A 16,663-nucleotide genomic window follows, 5' to 3' on the forward strand; every position below is an offset into this window, starting at 1 on the left:
CACTGCTGCCCAGAATTTAAATCTCAAGAGGAAGGACTTCATAATGAAACTCAATCATCTTATCATTGTTTTCCTTTGTTCTTGGGGGGATGTAAAAACCTCTCCTAAAACCTGAGTTTATTCTTATGTGAAATTCTGTGTAATTTTGTTATTTAATGGTCTGCCATCCCTCTAAATCACTAGTAACTTAATTCTGTAATGCATCAAGCCTGCGTGGAGCAGCTGAATTTGCACAGCTGTAAAGGTTTCTGTTTGGAAGCTCCCAAATCTTAACGTATCCAGCTGTCAGGTGTTTTAAGTCTGTTGTTCTTACTGGAGTATACAACATCAAAAATGAACTTAAAGTATCCCAGATAGCAATTTGATCTCCAGAGGAATCTAGCAGAGAACTACTAAGAAGAGTCTGTACAACTGCCACTAAAATTCAGTCAGGGAAAAAAGAAGACCCGCCAGATTTTCTCATTACTTTTTCCACTGCTCTGGGTTTGTTGTTTTTCTCAGGCGCATTTCTTTGGCCAGTCCACGGCAGATCTTCAAAGCCTCCAACATGACCCAGCGATGGCAGCACCGAGAAATCTCCAACTTCGAGTACCTGATGTTTCTGAACACTATAGCAGGTAACACAAATTGCTGTAATGGCTCAGGAAAGGAGTTAGTGGTCTCAACAGACATGGGGCACTACCAGATTTGCCCTTTTAATAAGTAGCTTTTTCTACACAGTTTTCTCCCAAACAACAACTTCACAAAATCCTTCTAAATTGTACTTTATTCATAATGGTTTTTATGTTTATGTGAGGATAGAGAGGTATGTAGTTCACAGTGCTGTACTGCACTGCACTTAAAATGTGTCTGTGAAGTCACAGTATCTTGGTTGTTGTGGGAGGACAGGTTCTACATAGACTCTACTATTTAGGAGAGTCTCAGAAACTGTGACTTCTTTATCCCTTAGTACTCTAGGTTTTAATATTCATACATATTCTCTTCCCTAAATACCACAGATGCAACAAGTTCTCTGTAGGGCTGGAACCCTCAAGGAAGTCTTACCTGGGAAACAGGATATTCCTGGAGCCAGTAAATATTGCTGTTAAAAGATGTATGTTTGGCCTTGGAGAAGAGTGTTGTGCCTCAATCACCAGGGCTGCTGTGCCAGGACCCCTGTTCATCCATTCCCAAATCCTAATTCTTAGCCATGTGTGATTATCCTATCCCCTCATTCTGTAAATGCTAAGCTGCCTTTCATTTAACCCATTTTATGTCATTAATGACCTTCTAACCAGCTTGGGTTGTTTAGTAAATGAAGGCTGATTGTTAGTTCCCATGACTTCTCACTTGTTTTCATAGAATGGGTTGGAAGTTATTCTGAAGAGCTCCTAAAGTTATCTTGTTGTCTTTTCAGAGGTTTTAGTTGAATATAACTCTTCTAACTTCTCTCGGGCTTTTATTGTTGTTGTTTGTCAGGTCGAACTTACAATGATTTAAATCAGTACCCTGTCTTCCCTTGGGTTATCACCAACTATGAATCAGAGGAGTTGGACCTTACACTTCCCAGCAACTTCAGGGATTTGTCAAAGGTATTTGTCATCAGCTATACATTCTTTTTCACTCTAGTGTTTATCACATTAGCTTTCAGTCTTGCTCATGTTTTCCGTTGTTAGTTACGTGCACAACCACCAACAGTGTTTCATTTCTATCTGCCTATACTGATAGCAGGGATCAGATTGTGAAAAATTAGTTATTGACGTGTTCATATTGCTTCTGATTGAGGGGAAGACTGAGAAGGGGCCTTATTAATGTCTATAAATATCTGAAGGGTGGGTGTCAGGATGAAGGTGCCACGCTCTTTTCGGTGGTTCCTAGTGATAGGACAAGGAACAGGTGGAAGCTGGAAGCTGGGAAGTTCCACCTCAACATGAGGAGAAATTTCTTTTCTGTAAGAGTGACAGAGCCCTGGAGCAGGCTGCCCAGAGAGGTTGTGGAGTCTGCTTCTCTGGAGACTTCCAAAACCTGCCTGGATGCCTTGCTGTGTGGGCTGCCCTGGGTGATCCTGCCTTGGCGGGGAGCTTGGACTTGGTAATCTCTGAGAGGGCCCTTCTGTGATTCCGTGGTTATGTGGTTCTGTGATTTCTTTTCCTATCCATGTCCAGAAATCCATTGCAATTTTTGGTTTCTAGTGAATAAAGAAAGGAAAAACTTTGATTTTGGTCTGGCAGAAAGCATTCATGGTCAATATTTTTACCTGTTTTTGGTACCCATGAAAATGGAAAGTGAAGAATTTTTTTATTAATATTTCTGTCTTTTGCTAGAAATGGCAACTTAAGGGAAGGTACTCTGAAGTATCACATGTGAGTAACAGTGTGGGTTATATATTAGTTGGAAGTCCACAGTTAGTGCAGATTTGAGGAACTGCAGTGTCTAGGTTAAACCAACACTTTGTTTAAGCAGCTTCTTAGGGCATTGTTTTGGACATCAGTCACCCCATGATAAACCAAAGCAACTGAAATGGATTGTGGTTAATATTACTGTCAGCCTGCCCCTGACGAATGCCAGGAGTGCGCTGCCAGTCCGTTACCACGCTTTGACTCGAGTGTTTATTTCTTAAGAGGTGACTGTGGTTTGCAGTGAGTATTACATATTGTATTTATGGCTGCATATATTTTATTTATACAACAGACACAGTTTCCCACTAGAATGTGTCCCATTTTCTGCATTACTTATTCAAAAGCACTTCCCCCCCCCTTTCTTTATTCCGTGGAAGCCATAAATCATGTTGTGTTTCTGGATAAGGAAGAGAAATGGAAGCAAAAATATACAGAAAATACTGATTTGTCAAAGCATGATTTTATGCCCTCAAAGTTTGTTGCAAGATCCTGCTGTATGCAAGTAGCTGTTGATATTTTTTCTGTCATAAGGCACAACATTTCTGTAAGATCATAAAGTGGCACTGCCAGAGGAGGAAAATCATGCCATTCTTAAATCTTCTTTTGTCTTCACTATAACTACACATGTACATCATAATATTTTTATTCTCGTTTTTATCATTTTCATGCAATATTTGCTACATCATCATCAGTTTTATAGTGGCTGTTATGACTGTGATGACTTCTTCTCCAGTCAAGTGTACAAAAGCAAGAAGCAACTCTCACCTTCAGTGAAGTGAGGTGTTTAATTGGTATGTGGGAGCCACTGATATCAAATACACTTTGACAGAAGGGAAGTAATGGATTTTTTTTCCTGTGACAAATTAAACTAGTTTTGTTGTTCTACTGTAAACTTCCCTGCTGACTGTTTTCCAGCATGCCAGCCTGAATTCTCTTGCAGGATGCCCATTTCTGGAGCACAAATGCACTGCACATAAAACTGGGGTTACATGTTTTTTCCCTGTGAGAAAGCAGTGTGCTGGGCATGACATGTACTTAGCTGTATCTTTTCATCCCTGGGCAGAGATGGTTACAGCTGTTTTGGTGTGCACTATTACACTTTTCCAAATTGTTTAAAGAACTCCTTTTGTCAAAACTTGTGCAGGTGTTGTCTGAACCTGTGCTTCTCCTGTAGGAAATGAAAATTGTGTTATTCAGCTCATGCTCCAGCACAGAATCAATGCAGGTGATAAACTGATAAACTCATCAGAAGGACTCAGTGTCCTTCTAAGCATAAAGCCTGTTCCAGAATTAGACACTGAAAGAACGTGGGGGGAACTAAGAGTAGTGGGTGCAGTGGCCACACAATCACAGAATGGTAGGGACTGTAAGTGACCTCTGAAGATCCTGATTTATTTTGATAAACAACTGCATCTGGAATTTAAGCACTGAAACCTATGATGCCTGACACTGCTAGGCTCAAGACCTAAAACTGCTCAGTTAGCCTTTCTGAAAGCTGAGTCAATCTGTTGGTACATTTGCCAAAATGAGGAGACAGAGCTGCAGACAGCCCCGTGGGGCTGGGGCAGATCTGATCCAGTGGGCTGCTTGCTCTGTCCCAAGCTTGTTTGTGCAGCACCATGGTCAGGTACCCACTTCATGTCTGCCAGCCCGGGCTCAGGGGTGTCAGGACCACGGACAGGAGCTTCTCTGGACAAACTCCAGCAGTTCTGTTGAAAAGCAAGATCGAGGCCACGAGGAAGGCTTCATTATTTCAGTGAAGGAATTATGGGCTTGCTGAGCCCGGTTTAGACACGATCCTTGGCGACACTACCTGTTTGCTGCATCTGAAACAATCTAATATCTTTATCCCTTTCCCCCGCCCCCTTGTCACTAGTAGGTTGTTGGTTTTGTTTTGGGGTTTGTGTGTGTGTGTGAAGCCGTCTCCTCTAAGGCTCATATGAGTAGATGATAGAGTCCATCTTGCTACCATTCTTATTTTCTGTGTTCTCTTCCCACCAGCGGCATAGTTTTAAAAAGCCAGAAGAAGCATTGTCTGCACTTCAGATGCACATAGGAGTTTCTAGGATCACTTCATTCTTTTCAAGCAATTTTTTTTCTTATGTTATTTTATTTATTTAGGTATTAGAGCAAAAGCCAAGTTCACAGGATCAATAAGAACCATTTTGGTAATGAGTGTAATAATTTCAGTCTTCCCCTGCCTCAAGGAGTATTATTTGTAATGCAGAAATACTCAAGGACAAGAAAAACAATGTCTCAGAATTTCCAATAGCTCTTCAAAATGCCATTGGTATCTGGTATTACTGTCCCTCCTGCTCTGGTTTCAGTTTTAGGTGTCATGAACATACGTTGTCCTCTAGTTGGAAACGAACGGAGACAGGTCCCGACCTTCTAAATGATCACAAGAAACCATTGGGCTGGTCATAAAATGTACTAGCAGTCAAAATGAAGTCATTGGACACACGTGTCTTGGACCATATACATTCTAAACGTGTAGGTTTGGTCTTCCCAGCATAAAGGGAGTGTTACTGTCTTGATCCAGTCTCTGTTCCTTCTATCATCCATCTGAATTTCAGCAGATTGTGAGCTGCTACAGCACACATCTGTGTAATTCAAATTTCCCAACAAGTGTGGTGGTGGCTGACCTGAAAATTTCTGAAGCAAAAGCTAAGGGGAGGTCATACTGCTCTCCATGACTGCCTGAAAGGAGGTTGGAACAACGAGGCTGTTGGTCTCTTCTCCCTGGAATCAAGTGGTAGAACAAGAGGAAATGGCCTCAAGTTGCTCCAGGTTGGACAGTACAAGAAACTTGTTCCCTGAAATGGTTCTCAAAGACTGGCACAGGCTCCTCAAGGAAGTTGTTGAATCCCCATCCCTGGAGGTATTTTAAAGAGGCAGAGACGTGGTGCTGAGGGACATGGGTTAGCAGCAGTGTTGGTAGAGTTAGGTAATGGTTAGACCTGAAGATCTTCAAGGTCTTCTCCAACCAAAACAATTCTGTTATCTCCTGATTTCCAGTAGGAATTGTTCTGATTGCAGTCTTCACCAAAAGGTAACAATGAACAGTAAAGATGAAACTATGGTATCCTGACTACCTACTGTTGGCAGTAATTAAAAGCACCTTAGTGCCATAGTACTCTAGTCTTCCATACATTGGAATATTAATGGTTTTAAAACTCTGCCTGGTATTACACTGGACAGGAGACAGTAAAAGTGGCAATGACAGAATTATAGAATGCCTTATGTTGGAAGGGACCTTAGAGACCATCTACTGCAACCTCCCTGCCAAGGGCAGAAATGTGTATAAAGCCAATACCAAAAGGCAGGACAGGTAGGAAGAATGTACAGCTGTTTATTTGTACTAACACTGCTGGAGAAATGAAAGGACATTAGACCTGGCCTCACAGCTACATCTTGCATAGCGTAGTTTGGAGTCACTTTTTCACAGATTGCATTGGGTTTTAGGGACCCTCAAAGGTCATCTCATCCAACCCCCTGCAGTGACCAGGAACACCTTTAGCTAGATCAGGGAGCTCAGGGCCCCATCAAGTCTGATCTTGAATGTCTCTAGGGATGGGGCCTCAAGCCTGGGCAACCTGTTCCAATGTTTCCCCTCTCATTGTGCAGAACTTCCTCCTGATGCCCAATGTAAATACACGCTGTTCCAGTTTAAAACTGTTGCCCCTCATCCTATCACTACAAGCCCTTCTGAAGGGGACCAGCCTTCCTGCAAGTCCTCTTCAGATATTGAAATGTAGTTAAAAGGTCACCCCAGAGCCTTCTCCTCTCCAGACTGAAGAGCCCTAACTCTCACAGCCTGTCCCTGTAGGGCAGGTGCTCCAGCCCTCTCATCATCATCATCATGGCTCTCCTCTGGACCCACTCCATCAGGTCCATGTCCTTCTTGTGTTGAGGACTCCATAGCTGGACACAGTACTCCAGGTGAGGTCTCACCAGAGCAGAGCAGCAGAATCACCTCTCTCCATCTGCTGGCCATGCTTCTTTTGATGCAGCCTTCTGTGCTGCAAGTGCCCAGAGCTCATGTCCAGCTTCTCATCCACCAATACCCCCAAGCCCTTTTCTGCAGGGCTGCTTTTTCCTTTGGCATGTACTCGCTGGGGAGGGAATCCAGTATGTAATCATCATTCCCTCTTGCTTTTCAAGTATGAAATAATTGCAGAATTGCAGTTGCTTGTTTCCACAATGAGAAGTCAGGAGGGTATTTGAACACTCCTCATATAGGCTTTATTCTGCGGCTCAAGCTGAGGTAACCGCTTGCAGTGCAGTGTAACACCCTCGCATCACCTCATCCTTAGAAGCAGTTGTCAGAAAAATATGGGCCTGCCTGGTAGAATGTATTAGCCCAATACATTGTCTCCATGTTATTATGAAGCTGCTGGGGAAGCTGTGATATACAGCACTGTCATTACAGATCTATTGTTAGAAGGCTTCTACAGTCTTCTGTGCGCTGCCATTAATTTATAGCAGTAAACAATATGTAGCCCTCCAACTGCAGCAAAGCAGAATCTTTTAATGAGGTGGATGTTATTACCACAATAAATCAGGGCATTGGTGTAATGTATAATTCAATGTGTGTATTCCCACTGTAACTTCTCTGAGTAAGCTGATAGTGTATCATTGTCAGTGCACAGCTCCACCGCTCTTGTTGTGTGTGTGTGTTTGTGTTTTTTCCCCTAAGCTTTCTTTCATTTGAGGATTTTTTTTTTATTATTATTTGCTTGCAAATAAATGTGACATGTCTTGATAGTCATCCTCTTGCAGGCTTCAGAAACCAACTGTAACAATAAACAACCAAAATCAATACTGTGGATTCTGGCTATATGGATCTCTGCATGATACCTTTTTTCTTTTCTTTTCTTTTCTTTTTTTTGTGTGTGCGAAAGGAGAATGAAATCAATTCTAATTGGGTTTAACTTTATATTCAAGGAATGTAATTTTATAACCATTGATTTGGGCTATACTCATTTGGAGAGTAATAAAAACAGGGGGCAGATAGAATACATAAAATGTTACAGAACCGTACAGCACCATGCTATTTCTATCTTTAACTTAGATAATTTGTCTACCAGTGACCTTCTTTCTCCTGTTTTTTCCCCTTACACATAGCTGAGTCTTTAGGGAACATCAGTACAGCTGGAGATTCCAAAATGGTCGTTGCAACAGAGAGGCTTCTTGGAGTCAGCTTCATTCTTCCCTGGAAGAAATTTGCTAAATCCTTTTACCCAGGAACCACTTCTTTTAAAGGGTTATATTTCAAATTAGTGCAAAAAAGAGTAATTAGCCAAAGGTGTTTTCAAATTACTGCAAAAAGAGTAATTAACCAAAGGTGTTTTCCTTACCCTTCTGCAATGGGGAAGTTGCCCAAAGTAAAAACCATAAATATAAGATTAGATCTGAGGTCGTTGATAGATCAAATATGCCTTAGAAGGGAAAATACTTTGAAGCTTGTATGCCAAATTTGACATGACCTGGAAAGAAGCAGTAATAATAATAATAATAATAATCTGAATAGCAAACAGAATTTTTCACTTGAACTCTGCTTTAATTAATGACTAAGCTACTGACACTTCTGTTCAAGGACTTCTAAAGTTTTTCCCTTTCTTGTGGTGTACTCTTAAGTATATTTATGATTGAGAATAGGAAATAAAAGTATTTCTGCATGCTTAGTCTTCATGTTTAGTCTTTGAATGTTTATACTTCTATGCATCCATTTTCTGTCCAGATGGGCTTCATTTACATTAATAACCTATAAACAATGTGCTCAATCTGTATACAAAATTGTATTGCATATATGTTTTGCATAGATATGCAAAGATATTTTAGGCTTCTCACAGCATTTTGTATGTGGAATGGCTAAATTCACTTTTGGGTTTCTCAGTGGTTTATGTGATATATTTTTCCAAGTCCTGTGTGTGGAAGTTGATGAAGAGATACACTGCTGCAGATAGCAGAACGTTGTACTTCTATTTATATAAATCCCTGGGTGTTTTTTGTCCACTGAGACAGAATAACAGTGTTGGTGAAAGTGTCATAGACTTTTTTAGACATGCATATGTTATGTATTTCTTTTACACCTATGTTTGTGTATGGGAATTCTGCTATTTTATTTATCTCTTTCAAGGTTTTAGGTTTTATCTGTTAAGTAAATGTTTTCTTGGGAGGATGCTAAACAGAAAGCACAGAAAAAAGAGCAGTAATACCAAAATTCTAAGTACCCTGTTAATATTCTTCCACCCTCACAGTCACTCTTTCCCCCTCAAAAGATCCAAAGCTGCTCACAGTTCAGTTAATAGTGTATTCGGCATGCTCGCACCTTCACAGGCACAGGAGATAGCAATTCTTTGTCTGAGTTTTGATTTATATGTTGTATTTCTATGCTACTTCTATCTTTATTTACTTACACATTTATTTGACAAACCTTGTAGCCCATTGGAGCTTTGAACCCAAAGAGAGCAGCGTTCTTCGCAGAGAGATATGAGTCCTGGGAAGATGATCAGGTTCCAAAATTTCACTACGGCACACACTATTCAACCGCCAGCTTTGCGCTCACCTGGCTGCTAAGAATTGTAAGTGTCTCGTTTGAAAACACTTTGCCTTTAAATGCTTGTGAAGGCAGCAAGTAGAGGAATGGATAAACTGAAGTACTGACATTTGGTAGTAATTGTGGTAAGCAGTGTAGGATGAATGTATTCCAAACTTCTAGCAGGTTTGCGTTCTTATGGCACAGTCTTCACATCAGTGAATATTTTTTCCCCTAATCACGAAGTTCTGCAGTGTAAAGAGTTGTTTTAAAAATCTGCTGCCATTGATATGGGAGTTACTTTTGAGATGCTGCATATTGATCTTAAATTGGTTAAACAATGCAGTTTTCTGTAAAATTGGAAGGAGATTTATCTCCTTGAAAGTAATTTCTTTGGGAAAGCATTAGCAGCACGTCATTAATTAGAGCCGATTAGCATGTACAAGCATACATAAATCCTTGGAGTAATTTATAGTGCTTAGCTAATTTCAAGCAATTATCCACTAATACATGCTTAAGTGTTCTTTAACTAAGAGGAGGCTTTTAAATCTTTCAAACATTTTTCTTCTCTAAATCATAAATTACATATTAAACAATAGCAGTCATAAAACTCTTTGTATCGAATGCTACTCTTTATATTAACAGATTACCCTGAACAGAGTAGAATGCATGTGGTATGTCTGTCACATGATAGCCTAAAAACCATCTAAGGTAAAAATATTGAACTTTTTTGTGCTTGTGAGAGCAATTTGTGTCACAGCTGACTGTAACTTCTCCACCAGCCTGGAAATATTTCCTTTTGGTTTTATTTGCTCTCCTTTATCTGAATATCACAAAAACATTCGGGTTGGGAAAGACCCTCAGGATCACCAAGTCCAACTGAAAACCCTACTCTACAAGGTTCACCCCTAAACCATATCCCCAAGCACCACATCCAAACACATCCAGGGTTGGTGACTCCACCATCACCCTGGGCAGCACATTCCAATGCCTGACCACTCTTTTTCCTACTGTCTAGTCTAAACCTACTCTGTCACATCTTGAGTCTGTTCCCTCTTGTTCTGTCACTAATTACCTGTGAGAAGAGGCCAGCACCAGCCTCTCCAGAACCTCCTTTCAGGTAGTTGTAAACAGCAATGAGGTCTTCCCTCAGCCTTCTCTGTTTCAAACTAACCATCCCCAGTTTCCTCAGACAGTCTTCATGAGATTCATTCTCCAGGCCCCAGCTTTGTTGCCCTCTTCTGCACTTGCTCCAGCACCTCCACATCTCTCTTGTATTGAGGTGCCCAATATGCATGCATGGAGAAGGAATAAAAAGCATTTATTGAACAAATACACATCAGTTTGTATATCTCATTCTTGGCTAACAGAATTAACCCTTTGCAATTAATCATGTCTCTATCAGAAAAAAAATAACTAATAACAAAAACCCAGAGTATGATAAAACTGTTTTCCCAACCCTGAAATTCCTAAGAGGACTGATTTTGATTCAACTTTTTATATATGTATGTTTTTTAGGAACCCTTTACAACACTTTTCCTAAATCTACAAGGTGGGAAGTTTGATCATGCAGATAGAACTTTTTCCTCTGTTTCGAGAGCCTGGCGAAATAGTCAGCGTGACACTTCTGATATCAAGGTAAAACCTCTGCTGGAAGGTGTTGACATACTTTGTACTCTGTCTGTTTTGTAGCTGTGATCATAGGGCCACAGGTTATGAAAAACCTGTGAAAGAAGATTGAGAGCTCTCCTACCCTCTGGGAAGAGATGCAAGGGAGGTGACACATGGATCTACTTCTGTTAGAATATTTCAGTGAATTCTTTTGTGAAACTTTTGCAAACATTTTAGGCCTGAGACTGAAATGAGGCCAAATTTGCTTCTGTGCCACAGAATGTGTTTCACTGTCCTTTTGTTCCCCTGGACAAGTCTTAAGCCTTTGAAAAATCAGTAGAAACTGGCATAAATTTCTACCTGCTAAGTTTCACAAATGTTCTGTTTGTGCTCTGCCCCACTCAAATGAAAGTGTTGCAGTAAATGTTCATATTACTTTATGTAATTTTGGCCTTAGGCATCCAGCCTCATCTTTGGGTGGTTTCTGCAGTGGCCTGTTTCCTTGTTTGGCTTCTTCTGGCTGTGATAATTCAGGTGAAAAAGGGATAAAACCTCAGTTTGTGATGAGGAATAAGTAGATAGGGGGTAAAGACCTGAAATGGAGTTCTGGAAGCAGTTTCCAGAAAGACTCTATATTGGTAATTAGTCACTGTGTAGAATGAAGTGGAGCAAGAAGCTAAGGCAGGAGCATGTAGAAGTTCTAAGGGCAGAGGTTTGGGTAGGAAGCCACTGAAGGAAGGAATGAGGTAAACATAGAGTCTGAGGACTATTTTGAGCTGGGGAAGAGAGCAAAGGAGACAAGGATGCTGCCAGTGGTGGGAAAACTTTGTGGACCTCAAATCCAAGAAGGAGGATGGAAAAGTGTAGTGTGAAGAAACTCAGAGGAGGGAAGGATGGAAAAGTGTAGTATGGAGAAAGTCAGAGGCTACCTCAAGAATGTGATGAAACTAGCAAGAGACTTAAATAACGTGGAGTCATTCTATAAATATGTTCTTAGTGAGAAGACAATAAAGGAAAGAGTTGATCTGCAGATTAATGGAATGAGAACATTATCAACTGATAGTGCTGAAGAAGTTGTCTCGTTTTTGCATCTATGAGTCCCCACCAAAAGCATCAAGGGCAGTCAGTGACTGGTGGCATTAATACCATGGTCATACTACTGGTCATTAGGAGCTTCATTCTTCTGTGCCTTCAAGACTGGCAGTCAGCATTTCAGAGCACTTTGTTTTTATTTTTGAGAAGTGGTGGAGGAGAAAGGTTGCAGTGGGGAACAAATGAAGTCTTTAGGTTGTTTATGAAGGAAGAAAAAGAGAGTCAAGAAGTAATGAGGTGAATTTAACTACACTGCACAGAAAAATACTTAGGCAAATAATCAGGCTGTGTTTTAAGTACTGGGAAGATAACAAGGAGACAAGCAAATGAAACATGTTTGTCAAGAAGAGATTATGTCAAAGCAATCACAGTTTCTGATGAGAAAAAGCAACAGACCTCTAAAAGAGAGAGGCAGACGAGGATCTTCATTTTTGCCATGGTCTCCTGAGTGAGCTGGGAAAGCTTGATCTAGAAGAATCTGCTGTATTTGCAGAATAGTTACCAGTGGGTGATTATTAGAACTGACAGAGGTATTGAGTGGAGTTCTTCTTGATAATAACATGTTAGGCCCCAGTTTCCATTGATCCTGGATTGGAAATGAGTGGAAATGGAAGCACTTCTTGCTGAAGGGAAAAAAGATTTGAGAGAAATGTTAGCTGAAGTTTATTAGGGAAAAGTGAGAACTGCAGCTTTCCTGCAGAGTCTCAAACAGTGAGGTACAAATCTAACACAAGGATCAGTCTGCTGTGCCAAAAAAAGGGTATAGTGTTGTAATACCTCACAAGTGCATGTGAAATAACAACATTGGGTGTAACAAAGGGTGAGGAGCATGTTGTAGAAGATACATCAACAGGACATAGTGTAACTTCCAAAATCCATGAAATAAATCTTCAGCTTTGATAAAGTTTTAGCTGGACTGTAACATCCATAGCTGTGGTTTAGCTGGAGAGAAGCCACACTGGAACAATGATAATAATGCAAGGTCTTGGAAATAAAGTGCAATGAATGATTGAGTAGCTGTGCTTATTTTTCTTCTGAAAGAAGATAGAGGAGGAGCTTAAGAGTTTTCTATTACATAGGGGCTGCTGCAAGAAAGAAAGGAAAAATGTCTTCTGGCCATGCTGGATGGAATAAGAATTGATGGAGATTACAGTTAGGTGTGAAACTAACCTCTCCAACAGAACAATAAAACCAATGAATGCTTCCCTGGCAATTAGTGTAGTGAGGAATTTTTAAGAATGTTTAGATGCACTCTCCCTGGAGGTGTTCAAGGCCAAGTTGGATGAGGCCTTGAGCAGTATGGTCTAGTGGAAGGTGTCCTTGTCAATGCGAGAGGCAGCTGGAATTAGATGATCTTGAAGGTCCCTTCCAGCCCAAGCCATTCTATGAATGAATTTACCGAAATACAAAGGATTCGGGAAGCACTTTTAAGACCTTGAAAGTGTCAGGGGGGCACAAAGGATAAAGAAGGTTTATTCCTATTGCAGCTGAAAAAGTTGTGACTTCTTAGATTAGAGGATTATTGTTGATCTTAGTTGGAGGCATCATAAATTACAAGGAGGACTAACATGAGCTAGCTTTGGAAGCAGCTCTTGTTGGCTGGTATCACTTCAACAAGGGGAAGCTAAAGCATATGTGTGGTCACAACCAATCTTTGTCAATATCCTGAGAAAGCCCTGGATCAGTGATCAAAGCAGGAAACTAGTGCTTCACTGTCGTGTAACCTTTGGTTGAACTTTTCAGATTTTGATTTCAGGAGGTGATACGTTGCATAAAATTGAATTTCCTACTTTCTCCCTGTCTGTTCATTTAAGCAATGCAAATTACAAAGCCTTTGGAAGTTTGGTAGTGTCTCACTAACCCTAATTAGCTTGGCACTGCTGCCTTTAAATGATTAACTGTGTGTTTTTGAGTGAAATCTTCTGTACTGAAGAGTATTGAATGTCTTTTAATTCTGTAAGAGTATCAGTACCTTTAAAATACTGAGCAGCCCTGACCCTTAGCTCATTTAGTTACTTCCTAATTGACACTGGGAGTGCAAAATTCCAGTTAGTTTTGTTATTACTGTATGCAAAGCACACAGCCTGGCAGTGTTTAACAAAAAAATTAGTTCAGTCTGGGGCTTGGACTAAGTTCTGGATTACAGAAATTAAGTCTGTCCTTTCCTGTTGCTGTTCTCCTTTGATGAATAGATTTGCACACAGTTGTTCAGAAGCAGTTGTTATTTCTTGTTTAGAGCTAACCTGTTGTGATAAATTTCTTTATCAGATTTGCACCAGCAAAATTGCTGCCTGTTTGGCTCTTTGCAGGTATTTTCTCCTTTCCAAGTGTAGCACTTTGCTGATGGTTTTGTTGTTGCTGTTTTAATACCATATAGAGAGTTTCTCAAGAGCTGTTTAAATTCTCATGCTGTCCTCCAAACAGCTATGTTACCTTCTGAGCATCATCTGGAATTTTATTACTGCACCTTCTACACCAGGTCATTAATGAGATTATTGACTGGTATTAGGAGCAGGGCAGACCCCATTACCATGTCCTCCCAGTTTGACAGTGAGCTATTGATAACTGCTCTTGGAATATGGATTTCCAGCTTGGATACTCCCACATTATTGTAACCTAATCTCATCTCCATTTCTCTGCTTTGCTTATAAGAATGTCATGGGAGACCAAGACAGTCTCAGAGGTCTTTCTCAAATGTGAAGTAACATCTTAACTCTCTTTTGTCCCACTATGGCAGTTATCTTTTGAAAAGAAAATTAGACTGGCTTAATGGGATTGAAGTTTTACCACTTTGAACCAAATTTCAGTGGCTAGCATAGAGTTCCCTACTGGTCTTCAGCCTTTCTACTGCTTTCTTTCTGTTCCTTTTTCATGCCTCTGTCTTTGGAGGCATTCCAAACCTACCTGGACACTGCAATCTTGTGTCATTCACTTTAGGTGAGCTTGCTCTAGATGATCTTCAGAGGTTCCTTCCAAACTCCACCATTCTGTGATTCTGTGGCACTGACAGAATTAATTGCTTCATTAATTCAGTTTGGAATTTTATTGGAAACCTGGTGAAGTACTATTTTATTATAAGCTGGATGAATTTTAGGCAGTGTCTTGAGATCTCTTCGTTTTGTGAGAAATAACACACACAGAGCAGATGGAGTGTGTTGTAGTTTAAGCCCAGGTGACAACTCAGCCTCCCTCACTCACTCAAACTCTCCTTATAGTGAGATGGGGAAGAGAACTACAAGGGTAAAAGTGAGCAACTCATGGGCTGAGCTAAAGTCAGAGCTGTACACAAGCAAAGCAGAACAAGGAAGTCCTTCCCCACTTCCCATGGCAGCAGATGCTCAGCCATCTCCAGGACAGCCAGACTCCATCACATGTGACAGTGGCATCACCCCAAACCTTTCCCTTTCCTCCCTCTTCCCCCAGCTTTATCTGCCAAGCATGGTGTCCTACCATCTGGAATATGCCTTTGGTCATCTCTGTCCCCTCGTAGCTTCTTGTGCACCCCCAGCCTGCTTGCTGATGGGGCGGGGTGAGGAGCAGAAAAAAGCCTTGACCCTGTGTCAGCTCTGCTCAGCAGGAAGGAAAACATCCCTGTGCTACCCAGCACAAATCCCAACCACAGCCCAGACCAGCTGCTGGGAAGAAAGTTAACTCGACCCCAGCACAAAACCAGCACATAGGGAAACTCCTGGGTCCATAGAGACTGTACTTTTGCACAGTCATGAAAATTATTACATTGAAGTGTGATGAAAAATTGAAATTTGAATTAATTGAATATATTTGTATATATTTTTTAAATGCCACTGAAGTCCCATAACAGTAGAAATAAAGCATGGTGATATGAGTAAGCCCCGAGATTTCTAATCTGCATTTTTATTATTCGTTTGACAGGTTATGTATAGGCTTAATATTGCTTAATGGGATTGCCAAATAATTTAGTTTAAAAATCTGGTCTCTTATAAATGTTTTAATATGGTTAGGGCATCTGTGTCACTGTTTCTAGACCCTTTTTTGCAGATCATATAACTCTGCTTCCAAATGCACCTATCATTCTCTAAACAAAAGCATAAAATAACATTTCATTACATGAAGGAAACAAAGTATTGTGTATAGATTATATTTTCTTTAATGCCTGGTGGCAAGTGTGAAAATGCATCACCAGTGTGTAACTGACACTCTGGTATTTATGGTTTGTAAATACCCATCCTCGTAGCAAAATTTCCTTTGGAGTCGTCGTTCCCTCTGTGACTGGGCCTACATCTGCATATGATATTTGTGTGGAAGCACAAGTAGTTATTCCCCCTCCCCTCAGAAAGCAAGCAAAAAGTTCATTCATTAATCTTTTTAACATTCTCAGTCCAAAAAAGTCCATTTTGGATGGAGTTAAACACGAGTCATCATCTTAGTGTCAATTTATGCATGCTTGTGAATGCTTTAAGGAAGAAGCAGAAGGCCTCACCAGTAGGTCTCGGAGTGGTTCTGAAGAATATTTATCAGTGTGGTGATAGGTGCTTTATGTTCACAAATCCCTGTCTCTGTGCATGGGCCATTATGGACTGCAGTGACCAAATACACAAAGAATGTTTGTAAATTTGATAAAATGTAAATATTTTATGATTAGCTTTATCCACTAGTTTTAGGGGGAAATGTTGGCCTTTAACCAAGCTGAGTGGTGCTGTCAATGCACCTGAGGGACCTGGACAGGCTGGGGAGGTGGCACAGGTGAACCTCATTAGGTTTAACACGAGCAGGTGCAGAGTTCTGCACCTGGGCAGGAACAGTCCTCGCTGCTGGTGCAGACTGGCGAAGGAAAGCAGCCATGAGGAAAAGGACTTGGGGGTGAGAAGCTGGACAGGAGCAGGCAGTGTGAGCTTGCTGCACAGAAGGCCAGTGGCAGTCTGGGCTGCATCCAAAGCATCATGGCCAGAGATGGAGCACGAGAACTCTGCCTTTTTACTGTGTTCTGGTAAGACCTCACCTGCAGGGCCGTGTCCGGGTCTGGAGCCCTCAGTACAGGGAGGACATGGGCCTGATGAAGCAG

General features: G+C 40.9%; 1 protein-coding gene across 6 annotated transcripts in view; it reads left to right on the forward strand.

Moving 5' to 3' along the window:
• The window catches only part of LRBA (LPS responsive beige-like anchor protein), a 315,739-nt gene that overhangs the window by 210,909 nt on the left and 88,167 nt on the right, over positions 1 to 16,663 (forward strand). For all 6 annotated transcript variants that reach the window (XM_068165720.1, XM_068165722.1, XM_068165721.1 and 3 more), the window contains 4 exons: positions 502 to 617; positions 1,459 to 1,571; positions 8,825 to 8,965; positions 10,438 to 10,557. In XM_068165720.1, the coding sequence (XP_068021821.1) occupies positions 502 to 617; positions 1,459 to 1,571; positions 8,825 to 8,965; positions 10,438 to 10,557 (490 nt within the window). The remainder of the gene's footprint in view (positions 1 to 501; positions 618 to 1,458; positions 1,572 to 8,824; positions 8,966 to 10,437; positions 10,558 to 16,663) is intronic.

The sequence above is a fragment of the Melanerpes formicivorus genome, unplaced genomic scaffold, assembly GCF_026170545.1.
Source record: "Melanerpes formicivorus ecotype bairdi unplaced genomic scaffold, bMelFor1.0.p_v2 SCAF_92, whole genome shotgun sequence".
Taxonomy (NCBI): Eukaryota; Metazoa; Chordata; class Aves; order Piciformes; family Picidae; genus Melanerpes; species Melanerpes formicivorus.